At 33.3% G+C, this 22,698-nt stretch overlaps 1 protein-coding gene across 2 annotated transcripts; it reads left to right on the top strand.

The window, feature by feature from the left end:
- The first annotated feature begins 12,288 nt into the window (after nucleotides 1-12,288).
- Nucleotides 12,289-22,097, top strand: LOC133669612 (agamous-like MADS-box protein AGL12). Of its 2 annotated transcripts, XM_062089811.1 has the most exons (7): nucleotides 12,289-12,617; nucleotides 12,884-12,971; nucleotides 17,850-17,911; nucleotides 20,073-20,172; nucleotides 20,264-20,305; nucleotides 21,855-21,896; nucleotides 21,982-22,097. In XM_062089811.1, exons 1-7 carry the CDS (start codon nucleotides 12,436-12,438, stop codon nucleotides 22,072-22,074), a joined length of 609 nt encoding a protein of 202 aa, XP_061945795.1. In that variant the 5' UTR covers nucleotides 12,289-12,435; the 3' UTR covers nucleotides 22,075-22,097. The 2 variants fall into 2 exon arrangements, with proteins under 2 accessions (XP_061945795.1, XP_061945796.1); XM_062089812.1 differs by lacking the exon at nucleotides 21,855-21,896 and having other exon boundaries at nucleotides 21,982-22,090.
- The last annotated feature ends 601 nt before the right edge of the window (nucleotides 22,098-22,698 follow it).

Below are 22,698 nucleotides of genomic sequence, written 5' to 3'. Positions count from 1 at the left end.
TTTTCTAATGACAAACAAATAAGAAAGTTTAGAAAGTGGTTTCCTGAAAATCACTTTCGGGGAAACAAACACAGCCTAAAACACTTCCTTTCCTCTCTCTCTGTAATGGACTCCTCATCATAGCCGCCTGTTACTTCTCCTTCTGTAGCATCGGTGGTGCTAGCTCCCTCCCCTGCCGCAGTACCCCTGTCTTCCTCTGCTTCTGTTTTGCCGTGGCCACAACCATTAGCTAATGGTCACACCCTCTTCAACCCTAACAATACTCCTTATTGCAGCCTTTTTCTTATACAGCTTCTGTCACCTCTGCTGCTGCTATTATCTTCCTCTTCCACACTCATCAAGTCATCTCTCTCAAATTAACAAACACTAATTATCTCCATTGATGAATGCAGATGATGTCGTATCTCCTAGGATAAGGAGTTTTCAGCTTTGTTGATGGTTCCAACACCTGCCCCTCTCCACATGTTCTTGTTATCGATGGTACCTCTCTTCAAGTAAATCAATTATTTCTTCGTTGGAAACAACAAGACCAACTCATTTTGAGTGCTCTACTTTCCTCGCTATCCATGGAAGTTTTACATCTTGTTATTGGTTTCTAGACTTCATGTTCTACCTGGCGCACACTTGAGGAAGCTCTAGCTTCCACATCAAACTCTCGTATTATGCAACTTCATGGCTCCCTTCAAGATCTTCGACAAGGTGATGAATAGGTAACTTAATTTATGCAAAAAGCTAAGGCCTTTTTTGATGAGTTAGCCACTGCTGGATGATCTATTTCGCTGGAGGATTTCAACTGACCAATAGGATCAGTTATTTAGTTAAACAATATAGATATATTTTTCCGTAAATATAATCAGAGGCTTTATTAGCTTTATTAACACATACTAAAAGATCTTGGCATTTCACTATAACAATTGACAATGAAATTCCTTTTTTTTTATTTGGTCATTAAGGTTTTAATTTTTTTAATTAAAAATTATTTTAAAAAAATTAAATCCCTCACTATTGAGTTTAATAGGTATTGAATTTTATAATTTATTTTGATTTACTTTGTATAGAGTTATCTTGATCTCAAGATCTAGGTTTTGTAGGTTAATTTGGGTTGATTCTTGTTATCTTTTTATTTAATTTTTTTCTCTTTTTATTTAATTTTTTTTTCAACTTCATCCTTCAACATTAGGTTGATAAAAAATTGAGTTTTATTTTTCTTTATTTGTTTTTTATGGAATTATCATAGTCTTATAATTTAGGCAGTGGGTTAGCTATGCTAACTCATGCAACATGTGGTTTTTGAGGGATTGGACATCATTATTTTTTTCAATTTGCGTTCTATGAGATTAACTCAATCTCATGACCCAAGTCGCAAGTTTGTCATGCTAACTTGGAATTGAGCTTCGTATTTTTTTCCTTTAATTTTGACAGGTGTTCTTTTTCTACAGGTCATTGTTATCACATTTTATTTTTAAATTTGATCTATTTATTATTGTTTTATTTTTTATCATACAATTAAATGAAATTATTTATTAGATCTGCTAGTCTATGATTCAATTTGAGGATTTTTTTTATTAAAAATATGCTAGTAGTGTCTGAACATGAATTTATTAACAAAAAAATCAAGCCGCGGTGAAACAAAAGCCACTTTTAGTTAATTTTCATCATCCTTAAATTAGGGAAACTCAAAATTTGGACCGTGAGTCCAAGTAAGCCTTCCAATGAAACTAAATAACACACAAAAGGAGTATACTCGTGAAAACCATAATTTTAACATGCTCCATTTCACTACAACATTATACAGTTTCACTGACGGACTAATTTCATTGGTGACAGCAATGAACTCTGTCGGTGAAATAACTACCGACAGCATCACTGACGGAACATGTCCGTCGGTATAACAGTCGTCGGTAACTCCCATTTCTGTCGCTAAATCTGTCGCAAATAAAAAAACACACACCGACGGAATACCGACGGTCTTTCAGACGGATACACGCGCGCCAAAAAAAAGTTTCCCGCGGGAACATTACCGACGGAATAAATCCGTCTGAAATTTCATCGGTATGTACCGACGGAATCACCGACGAACTGGGCGTTGGTAATTATGGCATGACTGGTAATTGTTTTGCAACTCTCTATGAAATTCCGACGGATATTATCTGTCAGCATATCTGTCTGAATTTAATCACTGACGAATGGTATCCGTCGGTGATGTCGTCGGTAATGATGGCATGGCTGTAATTGTTTGGCAACTCTCTGTGTAATACCAACGGATATTATCTGTCGGTATGTATTTGAAATAAATAAAAAATAATAATTTATTAATTGTAAAAAACCTTAATAAACAAATAAAAATGGATTAAGCATTAAAAATATAAAAGTAATGTTAAATAATATTCATTACAAATTTAATGTGTTTAAAAACAAAATTAAACTAGAATAGCGGCGGAGCTGGAGAAGGAGGAGGAGGAGGAGGAGGCTGGTTGTTCCCGGGACCATACGACCAAAAAGAAGCTGCACAAGTATCGTCACCCATCTTTGATCTCATCTCCATGACTATTTGACGGAGCTCATCATAATTCGTCGAGAGTTGTTGATATTATTGTTTCAACGCAATGAACTCCTCAGACTGGGTGTTTGATACTGATGAAGAGCTTCCAACAGTTGAGACACTACAAGCCGAGCGCAAGTTTTCAACCGTAGTGTTGGAGAGCCCGTAGACCCGATTTTTATCGGGTCCACTAGACAATCCCGCCTCCATCCATAAATCTGGATCGAAATCTGGATAGGTCGACGGATTGTCCCCATATCTCTCCCTCAACCGGCTATTATAGGTCTCCTGAAAATTCCGTCGGTAAAAAAATCATCAAATGCAATTCAAGATGCAATTCAAGAAATTAATAACTTACAAAATAAAATGAATGAATGAACATACCATGAAGTGCTGAGCACGGTTGTCCACGAACTGCTGCACCCCCTTTTGGCGGTCTTGACTCAGCACATGCGTCTCTACAAACAGCTCCATTGGACTCGGTTCACGTCCAAGAGACGCAACCTGTAAGAAAAAATAGGTTGGAAGTTAAATATATTATAAAGAACGACAAATTATTTAACGATATATTTCATTAAAATTAATCTTACCATCCACTTTGCATGTGCGCTGAATGGGACGGATCCGCCAGTGTGCGTAGTCACCGAACCATGAATTTGTCGGTTCCGGTTGTCGGCGTCGGACTGTGAGCGCCGTGAGAACCGCTCTGAGATCACGTGCTCAATATATGCCGTCCATATTTCCCCCGAGATGAATGGCGGTTTGAATTCCTGCCAAACCGCCACCTCATTCCATCCTTCTAGACCGTTATCCCTCGCTTGTCTTTTTGATTTTTTTTTGGTGTCATATCAAAAATCACGCAACCTACTTCCATAGTAACAAATTAGAATTTAAAATATAACATTATAAAACAAAAATAAATATTATTTTCGATGTTACCTAGTTGCCGCGTGATTCTCCCATACCCTCCTCACAACATTGTTGTCCGCCCTATCCCACTCAAATTTGTTCTGTGTATATAAATAATTCATATAAAATAAGAATAGTACAAGATATAAAATTATAAAAATCATTTATTAAAAATAAGCTGGAAATTAAAAATTAACACCGACCTGAAATCGCTTAAACCATGCATCGATATTAGGTTTCCACTCAGGTTGTCTGGAAACCTGGCTCCATTGAAACAATGGAATCTCCATCGACGATTTAAACGTCAATGTTATAGTCCTTGCAGCCTCAATGTTTGTGAACCTGATATTAAATAAAAATAGTAATATTAATTAGTTGTTCATAAATTATGTTATAAGTATATAAAAAAAACACTAAAACCTAAACAAACTTACATTGAGAGGTCATACTTCCATTGTGCCTGGTACTTGCGGGTGAATTGACCTCGCTGTAAAGGCACACCGCTTCTGCGCTGTGAAATTGCACTAGAAAAGGCAGCATCACAAGTTGGCGTAGATTCCTTGCCGTGATCAGCACCTAAGGATACGTCCTCCTCGCTGCTAGAAGAACTAGCTGCAACCGTCTTCTGACGACGTGCTGTAGATTTCATTCTACGCATCCACACAAATTTATACGAATAATTATATAATTAACTTCGATTATTTTTAAAAAAATTCTACAGAGTCTCCCCTATACTGGGGGGTCCCAAGTTATCAACAAAATCATATTACACTTCTAATTTTATTTCACATCCCGATCCAATCATCCTGGATCTCAACCCAACTCATCATCATCAACACAACATTTTATTCAATAACATCATCTAATGATATTCAAGTAAAAGAATCAATTTCAACTATGAACATTCATTGTTAAATTGGTACTTAGAGTTACAAACATTAGATTAAAGTCATACATTCAAATTTACGGATTAATATTACATTTCAAGTTTTAGGAGACAAGACTCTTAATTTATAAATAATTACATGGTCATAAGCAAAAGATAACTAAATCAATATCATTCCTAACACGATCGACCCTAATGGACCTCAAAATAGAAATTAACGTGTACACATAAATATAAAAATGTAATAACAAGCAATAACAATGACATGGAAACAATAATATCCTAAATTAAGATAAACTAATTAAATATAATTCTATATATATAAATTAACATTTTTAACATAAATTCAACAATAACAATTATAGCAATACAAACAATAATATCCTAAATTAAGATAAACTAATTAAATGTAATTCTATATATATAAATTAATATTTTTAAAATAATTCAACAATAACATTATATATATAAATTAACATTTTTAACATAAATTCAACAATAACAATTATATATATAAATTAACATTTTAACATAAATTCAACAATAACAATTATAGCAATACAAACAATAATATCCTAAATTAAGATAAACTAATTAAATGTAATTCTATATATATAAATTAACATTTTTAAAATAATTCAACAATAACAATTATATATATAAATTAACATTTTTAACATAAATTCAACAATAACAATTATATATATAAATTAACATTTTTAACATAAATTCAACAATAAAAATTATAGCAATACAAACAATAATATCCTAAATTAATAAATAAAATTAAAAAACTAAAAAACACTACACAAAACAACATAAACACAAAACATGCAATACACAAAACTAAAAAACACTATATCAATTCAAAATAAATTTGGGAATAAGAAATGCTTACCTTAATAGTGTGTTGAATTTAAGATTTTATCTACAATCAATACACAAAACAAAGAACACCAAAAAAAATAATCTTAATTAAAATTAAAAAAATACAAAGATAAAGAAAAAAGACTACATACCTTGGTAAAATCACAACCACCAAAACAATAAAATCTCTTCAATTTGCCAAATAGAAACGGAGAGGAGAAGAGAAATGAAGAAGAAGAGAAACAGAGCCGAGAGAAAAAAATGAACCAAATGGGGGAAAGGGGGGATTTATATTGCAATTTTTCCGACGGAATTACCGACGGACATTAATTGTTGTCGATGACATTAAATTCCGTCGGTAATTCCATTGGAAATTAATTGAAATACGCACAAAAAAAGTTCAAAAATCCCGCCGAACTTTTCGATCCGTCGGCAAATCTGTCGGTATACCCGTCGGTATTCATGCAGACGGACACGTGTCAGACATGCGTTAGCCGTCGGTGATTCCGTTGGTATTGGGCGTCTAAAAATCCGTCGGTATTCGTGCAGACGGAAACGTGTCAGACATGCGTGCGCTTCAGTATGTGCGTTAATCCGTCGGTGATTCCGTCGGTATTGGGCGTCGGCAAATCCGTCGGTGAATGTGGCACAATCTCGTAAAAGTTTTGCAACTCTCTGTGAAATACCGACTGGTTATATTCCATCGGAAATGCCATCGGTGAATGTGGCACAATCACATAAATTTTTTGCAACTCTCTATGAAATACCGATGGGTTATATTCTGTCGGAAAAGCTGTCGGTGAAACCGTAAATTTGTCTTATTTTTTGTATGTAACCATGTTAAAAAATCTTGAATTGCAATCTTACAGCACACACAACACAATAACAAGGGCTGACCATTAAATAAGAATAAATATTTCATGTTTCAAATTATTACAGTATAAAAAAAAGCTTTATAACATGTTTAGTTAGTCAGAATTTTCATCTTCGTCCTCTATTGAATTGTTATCATCAGCTTCATCGCACTCTTCAATTTCGTTATCATCTTCTTCAACAACATTCTTTTTTCCACTAGTAGAGCTCAGAACAACATTCAAATCCTTTGCGTCAACATCAACAAGACTATCGTTGAAAACACGAAAATTCAAATTTTCTTCTAAGTCAATCGACGGAGCAACTCGGTATGGTTCAACCAACTCACTAGCTTGAAAGACTTCATCTATCACACTTGTGTCTTTGTTCTCATTCTGAACAACCTCGACACGACCCTTGGGTTTTGTTTTTAAAACGGATAACCAATCAACTCTTGATCGGTCCTTTCTAAAGGAAGGGGTGTGTGTGTAATAAACTTGTTGGCATTGCTTTGCGAAAACAAAGACGTTGTTTACGTTGTGGTGTCTAGCTTTTGAGTTGATTTCAACGAGATCATAGTGAGGATCTACTCTGATTCCTCTGTTAGTTGTGTCATACCAATAGCATTTGAATAAAAACACTCTATTTTGCTCGCTATGATATGGCAGTTCGATGACCTCTTCCAATCTACCGTAATAGTCAACTTCAAACTCACTAGAAGTCGATCCCTTAATACAAACATCGCTGTTGTATGTCTTTCTTCCATGCCCGTATTCTTCAGTATGAAAGACATATCCATTGACAAAATATCCATTATAGCACTTGAATTTTCTTTCAGGGCCCAGACATAGTAAAGACAGTGAAATAGCAGCACTACCTCCCATTTGATAAACCTAGCTTGTAAATTAAATACAACAATAATCACTAAACGGATATTATGTAACATTGACTACAATTAATTACATTGCAAGAGATAATGAGTTTGTGATAGGACTTACATGTGTTTTAAACCATGTGGTAAATTGTTCATCTTGTAATTGAAAGATATGGGATTCAGTCAGCTGTGAGTTATTGGACAGTAAGTATCGTCGATGTTGCCTGCAAGGTTGTTCTAAATTATATGAGTGTATGAGTGTATGGTATCACAAAACATAAATAGTACACTCTTGACAAAGTTTAAGTCGAATATCTACTTACTTAATAAAAGGTCTCAGCTCATCACAGTTAAATAGGACATAATTGTGTGCTTGTCTGAACTCTATTTCAGACAAATATCTTCCCCTCACGCCATTTTTAGGTGTGGGTCGTCCAGGATTGGAGAATATTGACAAGTTCCCACTTGAATGCACTTCACCACCATCATCATGCCGTGGAACACAGTTTATCCTCGTTCTCAAATGAGGTTCGAAATAGTATGAGATAAATGTTGAGATCTCCTCAACAATATACGCCTCACATATTGATGCCTCAACATGCGCCTTTGTCTTAACCTTTTTTTAAGATTGAACAAGTACCTGCATATATATATATATATATATATATATATATATATATATATTAATAAAAAATTATCAATTAAAAACATTAAAATAAAAACATTTAATTATAAATGTCATAGCAACTATAATATCTAACCTCTAGAATGGATACATCCATCTGTACTGGACCGGTCCTCCAACTTTTACCTCAAACGATAAATGTACAGGTAGATGCTCCATTGAGTCAAAAAATGATGGAGGGAATATCATCTCAAGTTTGCATATTGTCACGACGATATTCTTTTCAAGCCTTTCAATGTGATCAACATTCAACTTGCTGGAGCATATGTCTCTGAAGAAATGACTCATCTTCGTTAGTGTATCCCATATCCTCTTTGGCAACAAATCACGAAAAGCTAATGGGATGAGTGTTTGCATAAACACATGGTAGTCATGACTCTTCATTCCATATAATCTGCATTCCTCCATATTAACCAGCCTTGATATGTTCGAGGCATGTCCATCGGGGAAACGCAAACTCTTAAGCCATTTGGAGACTAGTAGTTGTGCGTTTTTCTCTAGCACGAAGCTTGCTCTTGGTTTTGCGACTCGTGACCCATCACAAACCAACTCCATATTTTTACGGTTACAGAACAACGCTACATCCAATCTAGCCTTGATGTTGTCATTTGTCTTCCCCTTCACATCCATGATGGTGTTGAAAATGTTCTCAAACACGTTCTTTTCAATGTTCATGACGTCAAGGTTATAGCGAAGAAGATTGGTCTTCCAATAAGGAAGCTCCCAAAAGATACTTCGTTTCACCCAATTATGGGTCAAACCAAAACCAGGAAACTTTTGCTTACCTAATTGGAGACCAAACACAATTTCACCGTACTCTGACATAACATCAAACAATTCTTCACCGGAAAGACGCGGGGGTGCAACATCATTTTCAACTCTGCCAACAAAGAAATCCTTTCTATTCTTTCTGTACCTGTGGTTATGTGGCAAGAAATGACGGTGACAGTCAAAAAAAGAAGCTTTACCCCCATTTGTTAGCGTGAATGCCTTGTTGTTCTCCATACAGTATGGATATGCTAGCTTTCCATGCGTGCTCCAACCAGAAACCATTCCATAAGCTGGGAAATCATTGATAGCCGACATCAAAGCCGCTCTCATAACAAAATTTTGTTTCCTCGAGATGTCATAAGTCAAAGCTCTAGAGGACCACAACTGCGTCAACTCGTCAATCAACGGACGAAGACAAACATCTATATTCCACCCTGGACTGCTCGGACCTAGTATGACCATAGATAAAAACATGAACTCCAGCCTCATACACATCCCCGGTGGCAAGTTATAAACCGTCAGTATGACCGGCCAATAAGAATAAGGAGCAGCAAATGACCTGAATGGGTTGAATCCGTCTGTACACAACCCAAGACACATGTTCCTTGATTCAGCTGAAAAGTGAGGATGCATACTGTTAAAGTGTTTCCAGGCTTCACCGTCAGAAGGATGAACCATCACTCCATCAACCGCATGATGTGATTGGTGCCATGTCATGTGGTCAGCAGTCCTTGGTGACATGAATAACCTCTGCAGTCTATGTGTGATTGGGAAGTATCTAAGTTTTTTATATGCCACGAGAGTCTTCCCTCTACCAATTTTGGGTTTGTAACGGGAATGCCCGCATGTCATGCACTCGGTCATCTCAGCATTTTCAAGGTAGTATAACATGCAGAAGTTAGGGCATATATCAATTTTCTAGTATCCTAAACCAAGGGGTTTCATCATGGACTTGGCACCATATAACTTCTCTTTCAGCCTGTTCCCTTCAGGTAAAATGCTTCTCGCCCATTCAATAATTTTGTCATAACCGGCCTCACTCAACCTGTGATCTGACTTAATGGTGAACACCTGTGCTACGGCTGATAATTTACTGTGGTTCGTGCAGCCATCCCATAATGGTTCGTCAGAATCTCTCAACAGATTAAAAAACCTTGCTGCATCTGCATTAGGTTCTTCTTCTACGATTGGACATTCCCTGACATTACCTTCACTCATTCTTATTGCATCCATAACCATATTCCTGTAAGGATTACTGTTCTCATTTCCAACTTTATGCATGTTGCTAGTACTAGAAGTTGACCCAACCACTTGTTCTTCCATGCTCTCATCAGGAACAAATAGTTCTCCGTGAGCATACCAACACAGGTAATCTTCCATGAACCCTTTGGTTAGAAGATGCATCGTTACAACATCTTGATGCAGAAACTTTAAATTTTTACACTTCTTGCATGGACACCTAATACCGCTATCAGTAAAATTCCTCGGAATAGATGTTGCAAAATTAATAAAACCCTGGACACCGTTACAATAATCCATCCTCCGCAATCCTTGGGGTGAGTCCCGATACATCCATGAACGATCATCCATGACTTCTATTGAACCTCTATAAAACATAACAAAAATATTGGTTTTCCCCGACATTATCCAACAAACTAAAACAACACTTATGTTAAATATTCATTATCAACTATCAACGTTCATACATACAAATTTATACATATATAAATTTACAGAAATCACAACTTCGAAATAGAATTGATAACAATTAAACAAGACTTGTTAAACAAGCTATTAATTATTTATTTCATCACAACGACACATTTAATTCGGTGTAATTCAAACAAAATTTCAACAATTTACAAACAAATATAATTTGATAAAATCTAAAACAAACTATAACAACTACAAAATTATACATTCATACTACAAGTTTCTTTGACAAATAACAATTAAACAAGCACAAACGTTAACAAAATACATATACTAAAACAATTAAATTCACAATTAAATATTAAAACTAAAAAGGATAGATTTACTTACAAAAAAATGATAAAATCTACAAGAAATGGATATTGTGACCATGTACAAGATATAAAAAACTTGAGTGCTTGTGTTGAGAATAGTGGAGAGTTGAGATGGGTGTTTGGTTGCAGTTTGGGAGGGGAGCTGCAGTTTGGGAGGGGAGAGGTGGGATGGGAAAGAAGAAGAAGGAGAAACAGAGGCAGAGAGTGTCGGCAGATTGAGGATATATAATGGTTTTTCTGACGGCATCACCAATGGAATTAATCCGTCGGTGATTCCGTCGATGATGCCGTCGGTGAAAGTGCCACGTCACTGTACGGATATCTCAGTTTGAATCCCTCGGTACTTCCGTCGGTAAAATCGCCTGACGTCACCACGCCGTTGTATATTTCCAGACAAACTGTATACCCCGTTGGCGACACCGTCGGTATATACCGACGGTGTTGCCGACGGGTTTATTCCATCGGTATATACCGATAGATTTTAAAACGGAATTATTTTCATTGGTAATTCCGTTGATTTTCTCTGGTTTTCTGGTAGTGTTTATAACAAGCAGCATGAATCATATCAATTATACCTTCCAGACGATTTCTTCCCGGATGCGGACCATTCAAATTAAAAATTGACATCTTTTGACAAGAGCCTATTTCCATTTATAGAATCCATACAATTGAGTTACATCATTTCAAAGATAATGTGGAACCTCACCTTTATATCACAGATAAAAATTGTTAATCATAAAAGATCGACAAGAGAATATCCACGTGCCAACTGCTAGCTTGAGCCTCTCCAAGCAGCCACAGAAATCAAAGTGAAGGTCTCTTTATGGCTTTCGATTGAGTGCAAGTGATTTGACAAGATTCTTGTCTTCAGAGTTAAGATGAATGAGTGGAGGGGAGTGCTAGCTAGGGTTTTGTTTAATGTTCTGGCTCTAAAAAGAGGGAGTGTACTGTTTCTCGAAAAGGCCTTGAAAGCAGAGAAGGTGTATCTTTGCTACGAAGACAAAAGGTGAAAGGAGAGAAAAGGCCAGAAAACAAGGAAAAGTGAAATTGAGAAAAATGGAAAGCAACCAACAACATGGGCACCAAGTCTTCTGGAGTTAAAAAAAAATGGGTTCTAATAATCTAGATGGTGGTTTAGTGATAAGAGTTTAAAATTAAAAGATTTATTTTTATTATTATCTCAGGTTCAAGCCCTGTAATTGTTTATATGATGGTCACTAAAGAATTACATAATCGTTAACTTCAGGGCCCATAAAATTAGTTGAGGTACACGCAAGCTGACTAGACATCTATGTTAAACTAAAAAAAATAAAATGGGTTGCATGTGAAATTGCATTGCCTGCTGCCTAGTCTATGACCTGCACCACATAAAAGCCTTTATCTGCTTGGCCACGCCTCATGTGCATCAAGTCTTGTGGAGTTGGAAACAAATTATGAGGGAGTTGGGAATGCATTATGGTTCATGCTGTCAGCCAGTCATCCTGATCTAAAAATATCCTAACTTTATAGATAAGATTTGAAAATGATTTTATAATAATTTCTTAAATAAAAGCTTTTTTAAACTTTATATTAGTAAATCTACTAGCTATTATTTAAATTCATTATTATTAATTATGATAGAATGGTTTCAATTTAAAAATTCTAACTAATAATATGTTTTTAATTTTTAAATTTTAATTTTGACATTAGTGTTTTAAAAATATAACACAATTAATTTGAAAAAAAAGTTTAATTTTTTTCCAAAACATGATTCGATGTAATCTCTAAAACACCCTGAATTAATAGATATTATTAAGTGAAGAATAAAGGCAGCTGCACGACATGGATTCCCATTCTCTTTTGAGAATATATAAGTTTTGAAGCGGCCATACTAGAGAAGCAATTGTAGGACGACAACTCCTTGAGAGAAGGGAGGATTGCAGCAACCTTAAGCTAGTCCAAACTAGTGTACGGTTGTCTGTTGGGAAGCTTTCAAAAAACTTCCAATAATTAAAAAAATAATAATCAGAAAGAAGATCAAGAATGGCTCGCGGAAAGGTTCAGATGAAACGTATTGAGAACTCTGTACACAGGCAGGTTACCTTCTGCAAGCGCCGATCTGGTCTCCTTAAGAAGGCTAAGGAGCTCTCTGTGCTGTGTGATGCTGAAATTGGAGTTTTCATTTTCTCCGCCCATGGAAAGCTCTACGAACTAGCCACCAAAGGGTCTCTCTCTTCCTCTCTCTCCCCTCCCTCTCCGTTCCATTCACATAAACAATATTGCATGCATATACATGTGTGATCACACTCATATATTTGCTTGCACGAACGAAAAACATGTGTCGATTTATGCATGCAACCTTACATGAAATTATGGACATTTTTCCTCATGAGTGACGCGTTAGATATGATATAATTTACTCTTCATAAGCTTTTCTTAAAGTTTTTACACATCTCTAGAGAGTTACTTTTTCTCTTCTTTATTGTTTAAGAACCATGCAAGGGCTTATTGAGAGGTACATGAAGTCCGGCCGAGGGACCCAACCTGAACCAGCTGCCATTGAGACCCAGCCTGATATGGTATGTAATCTAATTAACTCTCTCTCTCTCTTTAATTATACAGCTAAATAACTATATTGAATGCATGCAAAAGTAGATAACAAATAGACAAACATAATCTTCGTATTCTTATTCAAAAGCTTCTTCAGCATCAGATGCTGGTTCTAATGGTCGTAAAAGCATACTTACAGAAATATACCCTTGTAATTTATGCGCAATGTTGGTGATGAAGATATTCCCATTCTCATCGTAGCTAGACGACCAAACATCCTTATTTACACTTTTGAACCTCTTTTTTGATAGGGTAATTAGGTTAAGCTAGTGTCGTCGAGATCTAGCTCGAGTTGAGTTACTTAGATCCATGTCTCGGTTTTGATTCCTGACTTTATTAGGTTAGATGAAAATAAATCCATGCTCAGACTTTATGGCAAACTCTAAGCCAGATTAGTGAGTGGAAGGGGTTGTATGTATGGAAATTGGAAAAGAATAGTCGAGCCAAGTTGTCTACATACCTCTATTATGAACTATACAAGTTTGGGATGATGTAGGGGTGATGATCACTGGTAACAATAGATAGTACATCAACTAATTGGATCATGGTTTTAAATATCATTCATAATAGTTACTCATTTAATGAATTTGGAGAACCCTAATAGTGTTATGGTGTTCATAATAGTGATTCAAAGCAATGATGGCTATAATGCCCCACCATTATTAATTTCGTAGTCATTGTCTTATATATATATTTTTTATAGTAATCAAAGAAATAAGGAGATGACAAATTAGAAAACAAGAGAGAAATTGTCTTGGTTATATAGAAATTAAAAAGAATGAAGTAAAACAGATGAGAATGTTCTAATGAATGGATCCATTCTAAAATTCTCTCTAGGCCTCTAAAAATATCCATACTTATACACACAGTTAGCTTTAAAAGCCTTTAATCAAAGAGCAAGACAGTGGAGAATTATTAAATATTGAATTTTAATCTGGTAATTGATCGTTAAATACCATCTTATTTCTAACTAGCCAAATACCCCTAAATATTCCATAAAGTAGAACAATTTTGAAGTTTTTCTTTTACAATACCACTCCACTAGGTTAACATTTGACCAGTATTTTCTGGCATGCATCATTGAAAACCTAACTAGTTCAAAAACCTGTTCCACAAAATCCATATATGTATGCAAGGTAGAAAAATATTACTAACCAAATTTGTATCAACAATACAAAAATGACAAATTGCACTCTTATGGCGAATAAAATTTCTATTTCCAAGAAATCTTTTTGTACACAGTTTGTTTTGAACCAAAACCCAAAGAAAAATATCAATTTTTGATGGGGCAATACCCTTCCACATGATTGTACTTCCTAATTTCATTGAAACAACAACCATTTAACTCATTCTTCCAAACTTTCATGTCAAAATTATAAGGCAATATAACAACTTCCTTTAAAGCTAAATGAGGACCTTTATAAGAAACTACCAATGGTGTTTTTGAAAGAAGAAACAAAAGATATATAGGCTAATTTGGAAACATCACAACAATGGTGAATATTCAGTTAAATCTCTAAGTTTCTTACATGCCCCTACATGGTTTTGCAAATAACTACAACTCTTTTATTGGGTTTCGGATAGGGCTAGTTCCTCATCTCTTTTATTGGGTTTCCGATAGGGCTAGTTCCTTCTATGGTTGAAGTCTTCTTTTAGATGGCCATTCTTGGCAAAATTAACACAAGGGAATTTTGGTTAAAAGAGACATTCTTGATTCTACTGAGGCTAATTGTCTATTATGTATGCTTTGTGAGGAAACCATAAATCAAGTTAATTATATATATATATATATATAAAAAGGATCACCAACTAGAATTATTTCTATTTGTCGTAATTTTTTTTTCCATGTGTACTGCCTAACAATGGTGTTACTATCTATAACACATAATCAACAACTGTTATTCTTGGATCTCGAGACAAAGCAAAGGCTGATGGAACAAGAATTCTAGAGGTGTTTCAGCTAACTAGCAATCTAACCAAAATAGAATTGTTATCCCATCTCTTAGTTTAAAGTAATAGTTTTTTCATAAGGAATTTCAAATAGGGTTAAAAGAATTAACAATTTAAGAGATGTCTTTTCATGTCTCTAATAAAGAACAATAAAAGATAAGTCCATTAATAAAAGTAGGCGTATACTTCTTATTTAAATACTCATGAGAGCCTTATATATATAATTCTCCTAGTTTCCAAAGTGATTTGAAGAGCATGACTTCTTTTCTTTTTCTTTTTCTTTTTCTTTTTTCAATCAGAGAGCCCATACCAAGACCACCCCAATCCTTCTTCTTAACTATTTGCTTCCAAGACATCTTACAAAGCTTTCATGATATCAATTATCGCGAGGCAACATCGAACAACATGCTATTTGCCTCCTAAGAGGTATTGTGTTAGGAAAAATTTTAGATTTAATCATAAAATTATGATTATAAGATTTAGGAGTTGCTACCTAGTATTATGGCTATTAGGAAACCTATGATTTGCGAGAGTTTAGGTAAGAAACTAGTTGTGCAAGGAGAAGACGCATCACCTCTAGTACACTGTACCTTACATGGGTCCAACCTAACTTAAAAGGTTAATTATTTTTGCACCTTGCATACATGCATGCAAAACAAAGTCTTGTTTTGCATGCAGGGTGATGATGGTGGGAGGAAAGGAAAATAAGAAGGAGAAAAGGGAAAAGTTACCTGGCATGGAGGCTTCAGCTATGAGGAGAAGGTTTGGCTAGCGGCTAAGGAGGCATTGGTCAAGGTGCTAGTGGGCGGTGTTGGCTACTAGTAGGAGAAGAAGAAAAAGCAGTCGGCATGGTTGGAGTTGTTACTAATGCCAATGCTGGAGAAGGAAGAAACTGAAATAATGGTGGCAATTGTTGGTTAGTTTGAGTTGTTGCTCTTGCCGGTGACTAGAGGTCAAAGGTCTGCGATCATTTTTGGTCTGGAAAGAAAAGGATTACAGAGGTTATTGTGCAAGGGAGAAGGGAGGAGCTCAAGATGGTTACTCCTGTTGCCGGTGAGAAAATGGAGTGGTAAGGGTGTTGGGCCATCGACGGTCACGTTGTTGATGAGGTAATGGTAGTGGAAGAAGCTGAAGTCATGACAACAAAGCAGAAGAAAGAAAATGATAATGATAGATAAAATACTAGGGGAATTAAGGCTGGTTTTTTGTTAGCTTTCGACCTGATTTATAAGGGGTGGAAAAATAATATTTTATCTTTAATTATGTCAAATCTTGAACCTTAATTCGACTTGAAAGGATCTCAATTGTTGGCTCAAAGTGGCCATTATAGCCTGAGAAAATTACTGCAGAAAGGGGTTGGTCGGGTTAGTCACTTTGAGGTGGTGTCGCAATCGTTGTGGTGTCAATCGGCTAGAACAGACCGTGCTGAGGTGTAGTAAGATATTAGACCATCATTTACGTGCAAATTTTGTCCAATTTGTTAGAGAGATGAAGCATTAAACGCCTTGGAAAGGAGGCCACTAGAGCAGCTTTTTCTAACTTAACTGAAGAAGATGATGAATAGTCACCATACGACGCATCGTCTGGTTCCTTTTTTTTACTGTTTAAAATGGTATCGTTTTGGTCAAAACATTTCATTTTATTTAAATGAAATTACTTTGTTTTGGTTCCTAGAGTTTTAATTTAGAAATTTAGCCAGAGTTCAATTTGGTCCTCTATCTTTTAATTTCTTTCAATTGCACCCCTAATTGACACTGAACTTTCAATTTCATGCAATTTTTCCCTTATCGAACTTCAATGTCAACCTCAAATTTACCACCATTTTCATTATGGTCCTTGTTCATTGATTTGTGTAATTTGACCCTTAATTGACCATTAAACTTTTAATTTTCCTTTAATTTCACCCCTGATTTTAATCAATTAACTCTCCATAGTTCAACGCCTTTTGCAAAATGATCATTGACTACAAATTTATAGAATTTAGTCCTTAATTGACCCGAAAACTTTAATTTTCTTATGAGTTTACCCATGATTTGAACCAATTGACTTGGTAAAAATTAAATTTAATCTCCTAATATTCCAATATTCTCAATTAAGCTAAAACTGGGCTTCAAAACTTAATTTTTCACCAATGAAACCCTTAATAAAATTAATTTAACCAATTTAAAGTATAATTAAGTCCTTGTACCTAATTAAATCCTTTCAATTGAACCCAAATTATTTTTTAAATATAATTAAACTTTAATTTAGCCCATGATTAAATCAAATTGACCTATTAAAAATTTAATTATGTCCCTAGGCTTAATTTTTATGCATATTCGTCCAATAATAATTTAATTTAACCTTAAATCTGTATTGTCTCTTTAGTTTTAGATAAAATGAGAGTATAATTAGGCTCTCAATTCTATTCAAAATTGCAGTTTGATTTTTCTTCATTTGACATCCTCCTAGCTAGCTTTTGTCAAAATACCACTCTTCTTGCTATACCTTTGATGAAGCAATAATTAAAGCAGAAAATAGAACATCTATATTTAACGATTCATACTTAACAATTCTTATATTAACTTTAGAATTAATTATGATTAACTTTTATGAGATTAAATCAAAGTGGCATTGGCATAAAGACAATTTTATTTTTTGTATAATATTTTTGGAGCTTCTTCTCTTCTATTTTCTTTTCTTGTTAATCTTTTAGTTGTTATTTTAAATTTCACCAAATAATTGAAACCAATCTCCATGTTAATTATATGTTTTTCTGTCTTTGAATGCTCCATAAGTTATAAAAATTCTATGATTTGACTTCTGTCTTATTAAATGTAGTCATGATATTTAAAAGTATGTGTTTTATCTATTTTTCTAAATATGTTTTCATTAATGGGAAAATAATCTATAATCAGGATGTGAAGGAAGAGATCAACATGTTGAAGCAAGAGATTGAAATATTGCAAAAAGAACTGAGGTTTGTATCAATTATATTTATAGTTGTGCTTGTCTAATGGATTATTGAAGTGACTTGTACTTAACATGAATTAGCTACATTGAAAGCATATAGAATCATGTGTTTGATTTTGTGGTTAAAATATTTTTAAAAATAATTTTCAATTTAATATATATATCGCATCAGCACATCAAAATCATATAAAAACATCTAAAAATATATTAATTTGATATTTTTTGAGACAAAAAACAATTAAATAACTACTTTGAAGTGAAAAAGAAGTTATATGTCGTAGTCCTTAGAATAGATGTAAAAGATCAATCTATTTATAATACATAGTAATAATAAAAAATTGCCTTACATATTCTTTTGGACAATCCAATCTATCTTTATATGTTTAATTACATCCCATTTATCTTTTAAAAGTTGTCATACTTTGTAATATATCCTTTAGTGAGATTTCACCATCAAAACTAATAGAAGTGTATCATATGACTTGTATATGATGAAGTTTAGATTTTACTAGTTAGATGCCCGCGTTACGCATCAGGCTCATTTTTTTATTTTTATAAAAACTACTGTAAAAAATTATAATATAAAAAATAATATATTTTTAATATTAATAATAATTGTTTTTCAAAATTTTTAATTATTTTATTAATAATATTAATTATAATAAAAATAAAAATAATTATAACACAAATAATACTATTTTTATTATAAGTAATAATATTATAATAATAATGGAAGTAGACACCTGACACTTGGTCTACCCTAGTGCCACGTGGTACTCGGCGACCTTTCCCTAGCAACCAAACCCGAGCACTATGTGCCGATAGGGTGGCTTGGGGAGAGCCAGCACGCTTGGGTCATGGTGAGGGCCCGATAATCTTGGGTTTGAGGCAGGACCGATTGTTTTGGATCCAACGTCATAACCTTAGCTTAATAGGTCTTGTGTGACCTAATTCTATTGGGTCTTGATGAAGGATTTTAAATATTTTAATTTTTATTATAATTAAAAGTATTACTATAAAAAATAGTATTATTTGAGTTATAAATATTTTAATTTTTATTATAATTAAAAGTATTAATATAAAAAAATAGTATTATTTTGTGTTATAAATATTTTAATTTTTCTTATAATTAAAAATATTACTCTTAAAAATAGTATAATTGGTGTTACAAATATTATTATTTTATTATAATGAATAGTATTTGCGTTAAAAATAATATTATTTTTATTAAAATTTAAAAAATTCATATAAAAGATAGTATTATTTGTGCTAAAAATAATAATATTTTTTTATAATTAATAGTATGAATACTAAAAATATTATGAGTTGTGGTGTAAATATTAATATTTTTCTTATAAGTAATAATATTATAATAACAATGAGAAGCGGAAACTTGGCGCTTGGACTGCCCTTGCACCAAGTGGCGTTGGGGCTGTCATAGTCAATCGAGCCTTTTGTCAAGACCCGAGCGCTAGGTGGCGTTGGGGCTGTCATAGCCATGTGGTGCTCGGGTTTGCCCCGCAAGGGCCAGACATCTGTCCTTACGTGGGCAGCTCTTGTGCCAGGTGCCCACTCCCCATGGCTTGCAGCCCCACCAAAACTTATGCTGATTATTTTCTCCCCAACTATCTTTTCAATGCCAAATGCACCCCAGTAAAAAGACAACCTCATTCCTCCCTCGTTACCCTTACAACTCTTTGTGTTAAGGGCTGAGTTATGATTACACTACTCCAATCCACAATACTTTGTGTCTATGTAAACAATAACAGAGAGACTAAGCCCTTTTAGTATATTGTGTAATATATCCAAAATAAAGTTAAATAAAAAAATAAAAAAGGCTAGATGTTTATACAGTATATTGAATATATCAAGATAGATTGGGTACTACTCCTAAAATAATATGTGAAGTCATTTCCTCTAATAATAATAAAAAATAGCTCACAAAAACAAGCATATTGCACTGTGTGTGTATTGCTAGTTTAATACGTAATGTTTTAAAATTGAGTATCTATAAATTACAAAATTTTCACTTATGATGTAGAAAATGATTTTTTTTTCTTTCAAGCTACAACATATGAAATCTTATGTTAAAAAATAAAAAAAAAAGGATGTAAAAAGAATATTTGTATCAAAGAGATATAACATCTTGAAATTAATTTGGATTACAGGTACATGTTTGGAGGGCGTGCTGCTGAAATGACCTTAGATGAATTGATTGAACTTGAAAAACATCTTGAAATTTGGATTTATCAAATTCGTTCAACCAAGGTGTAAATACTTCTAAGCCAAATTTATTATTCTTTGAGCTTTTAATAATTATACTTTTCATAAGTTTAACTAATTAATTAATGGCACACAGATGGACATCATGTTTAAAGAGATTCAACAGCTGAGGAACAAGGTTAGTACTCAATCATCCATTTTCTAATTAACTATAGGTATTAACATAACTATATATTTAGTACTTTCCAAAATTACTTTTTTGCTATATATTTGATTTCATTTTGTTAATTTATTTACGTATAAAATGTGTTTGCGTGTGAGTAGTGGGAAAATGGATTTAAAACCTTTTTTTAATGGAAAAAGAAGAAGAAGAATTGGAGCATTTTGCATCAATTTTTGTTTTTTTTATTTTATAAATAGTTTAATTTGTCCTTGTACATAAGTGTTTGTCACCTACATCTTTACTTTTTTCAATTATACTTATTATGTCTTTAATATTAGAAAAATTTAAGAAAAAACCCCCACAAATTAGGGACATGATAGAAGGATCTATTGGGAATTTCACTACAAATTACTAATTATTATGTACAATTAAATATGTAGGAGATATATTGAGATCATAACCTCTAAAAATGAGGTCAAAACACCTATGTCTGGTTGTGTGAAGAAAAATATTGATCAATTACCCAATATTGATATGGATAGCCTACCTTTGACCTAACCAAAATTATAGATTTCATCTGGGTACACAAAATCCAGCCTCAATAGAGCCCTAGTTATTAAAACATTTAGGCAAAACTCTTATATTTACACCTATGTTTGTGAAAAATACTCATTTCTACCTCAATTCACGAGAAGAAATAATAAATGATAATTAGGGATTTAGGGATTTGTTTCTTTGTATTTATAGTTTTGATAAACCACTACAATTATAAGATTTGTAAAGACACGATGCTAGTTTTTTAGAAGATTTCACACATCAATATTTTATTGATATTGAGTAAATCATTACAAAACGAACTTGCTAGATTACATATGCAATTAACATTAAAAAAATAGATAAATAACAAAGTAAGATAAATGCGGAAAATCCTAGCAGTTGGCGGCAATATATGTTGCTTGAACAGTAAAAATACCTAAAAAATTACCATGGAATTAGATTTTTATTTTAAAAGGGCTTGATTGCAAATCTTACGAACAACCATAGGTTATAGAGCATATATAAAGGCTAGTTGCCTATTTAGCCTTATTATTCTTAGGGCTACTTTTACTCATATGCTTCTAGCCTATCGATCTATTTTACATCACTTTCAGGACCGATAATCTATATTGTTTCTTCATATTCATTCAAAAATATTTATTTTTCACCCTTGGCCTTGAAGAAAATGCTCTTGCTCGATCCTTACTTGGACAAGATACCTCAATTCAAATATTTACTCACTAAAAATATTTATGAGGACACACCAAACCAATAGCGATTTTATTAATAGCAATTTAATAAATTTTACCAATGACTTTTTAGCTTAATTAAATGGAAAGAGAACATGATTATCCTCGATTGGTCATGAGCTTAATTTCAATTCTTTTCTCCCTCACTTAATTCAAATATGGATTCAATATATCATCGTAATCAACCATTTTAGGATATTTCTTTTATGAGGCATTCATTAATTTTCACATTCCTTTTTTTTTTCTTGAGATTATTATATGTGAATTTAATTTTATAGGAAGGAATATTGAAGGCTGCAAATCAATATCTTCAAGATAAGGTTAATGAAAGATTATTAACTTTTTTATCAGATTTTTTTTTGTTTTTTAGCTATTTGGTCTAACAATGAAGAGTTTGTTTTGCAGGTAGAGGAGAACATTGTGATTACTAACTCTGCACCAATAACCACTAATATTCCATACCCACTAACTATACAAAATGAAATATTTCAATATTAGGAATAGAGATCATGGGTTATGTTTAGATTATAAGCAATGAGTGGTTACATAATCCTGCAGTGTGTTGCATAAGGAACAAACTTGAGAAATTGCTACGTATTTATTATCAATTGTATGGTGAGTTGCTTATCAGTAGACAATGTTCTTGTTTGGTTACAAGATTAACATAATAATATGGTTTTCTATTGATTGTTGTGTTTGCATTTTACTTTCTCCTTCTTATTACGAATTAATTTATCAAGTACAATTTATTCTCCACATACAATATATTAATTATGTCTAGAACTCCTTCACAAATATTTATATATTTTAATACTATTAATCAATATGTTGTAGATTCTAACCTTCTCTTAAGTTATCTACTATCCAAAGAATCATAGAGAGAGCTCAATTTTCTATATTTGTTCTTTACCACAAGCTTTTTCAACAAGGTTACCCTTATTGAAGAATTTAGGATGTTTAAGAGCATAATAAAAGTATTAGTTTAATACCTTTTCAACAAGGTTACCCTTATTTTCAACAAGGTTCACAAATATTTATATATTTTAATATGATTAATCAATATATATGTTCTAACCTTCTCTTAAGTTATCTACTATCCAAAGAATTTAAAGGTATTTGAAA

Source organism: Populus nigra, chromosome 12 (genome assembly GCF_951802175.1).
Source record: "Populus nigra chromosome 12, ddPopNigr1.1, whole genome shotgun sequence".
In the NCBI taxonomy this organism is placed as follows: domain Eukaryota; kingdom Viridiplantae; phylum Streptophyta; class Magnoliopsida; order Malpighiales; family Salicaceae; genus Populus; species Populus nigra.
Note: the sequence above shows the minus strand (reverse complement) of the source record. Positions and strands in the feature narration are given on the sequence as shown.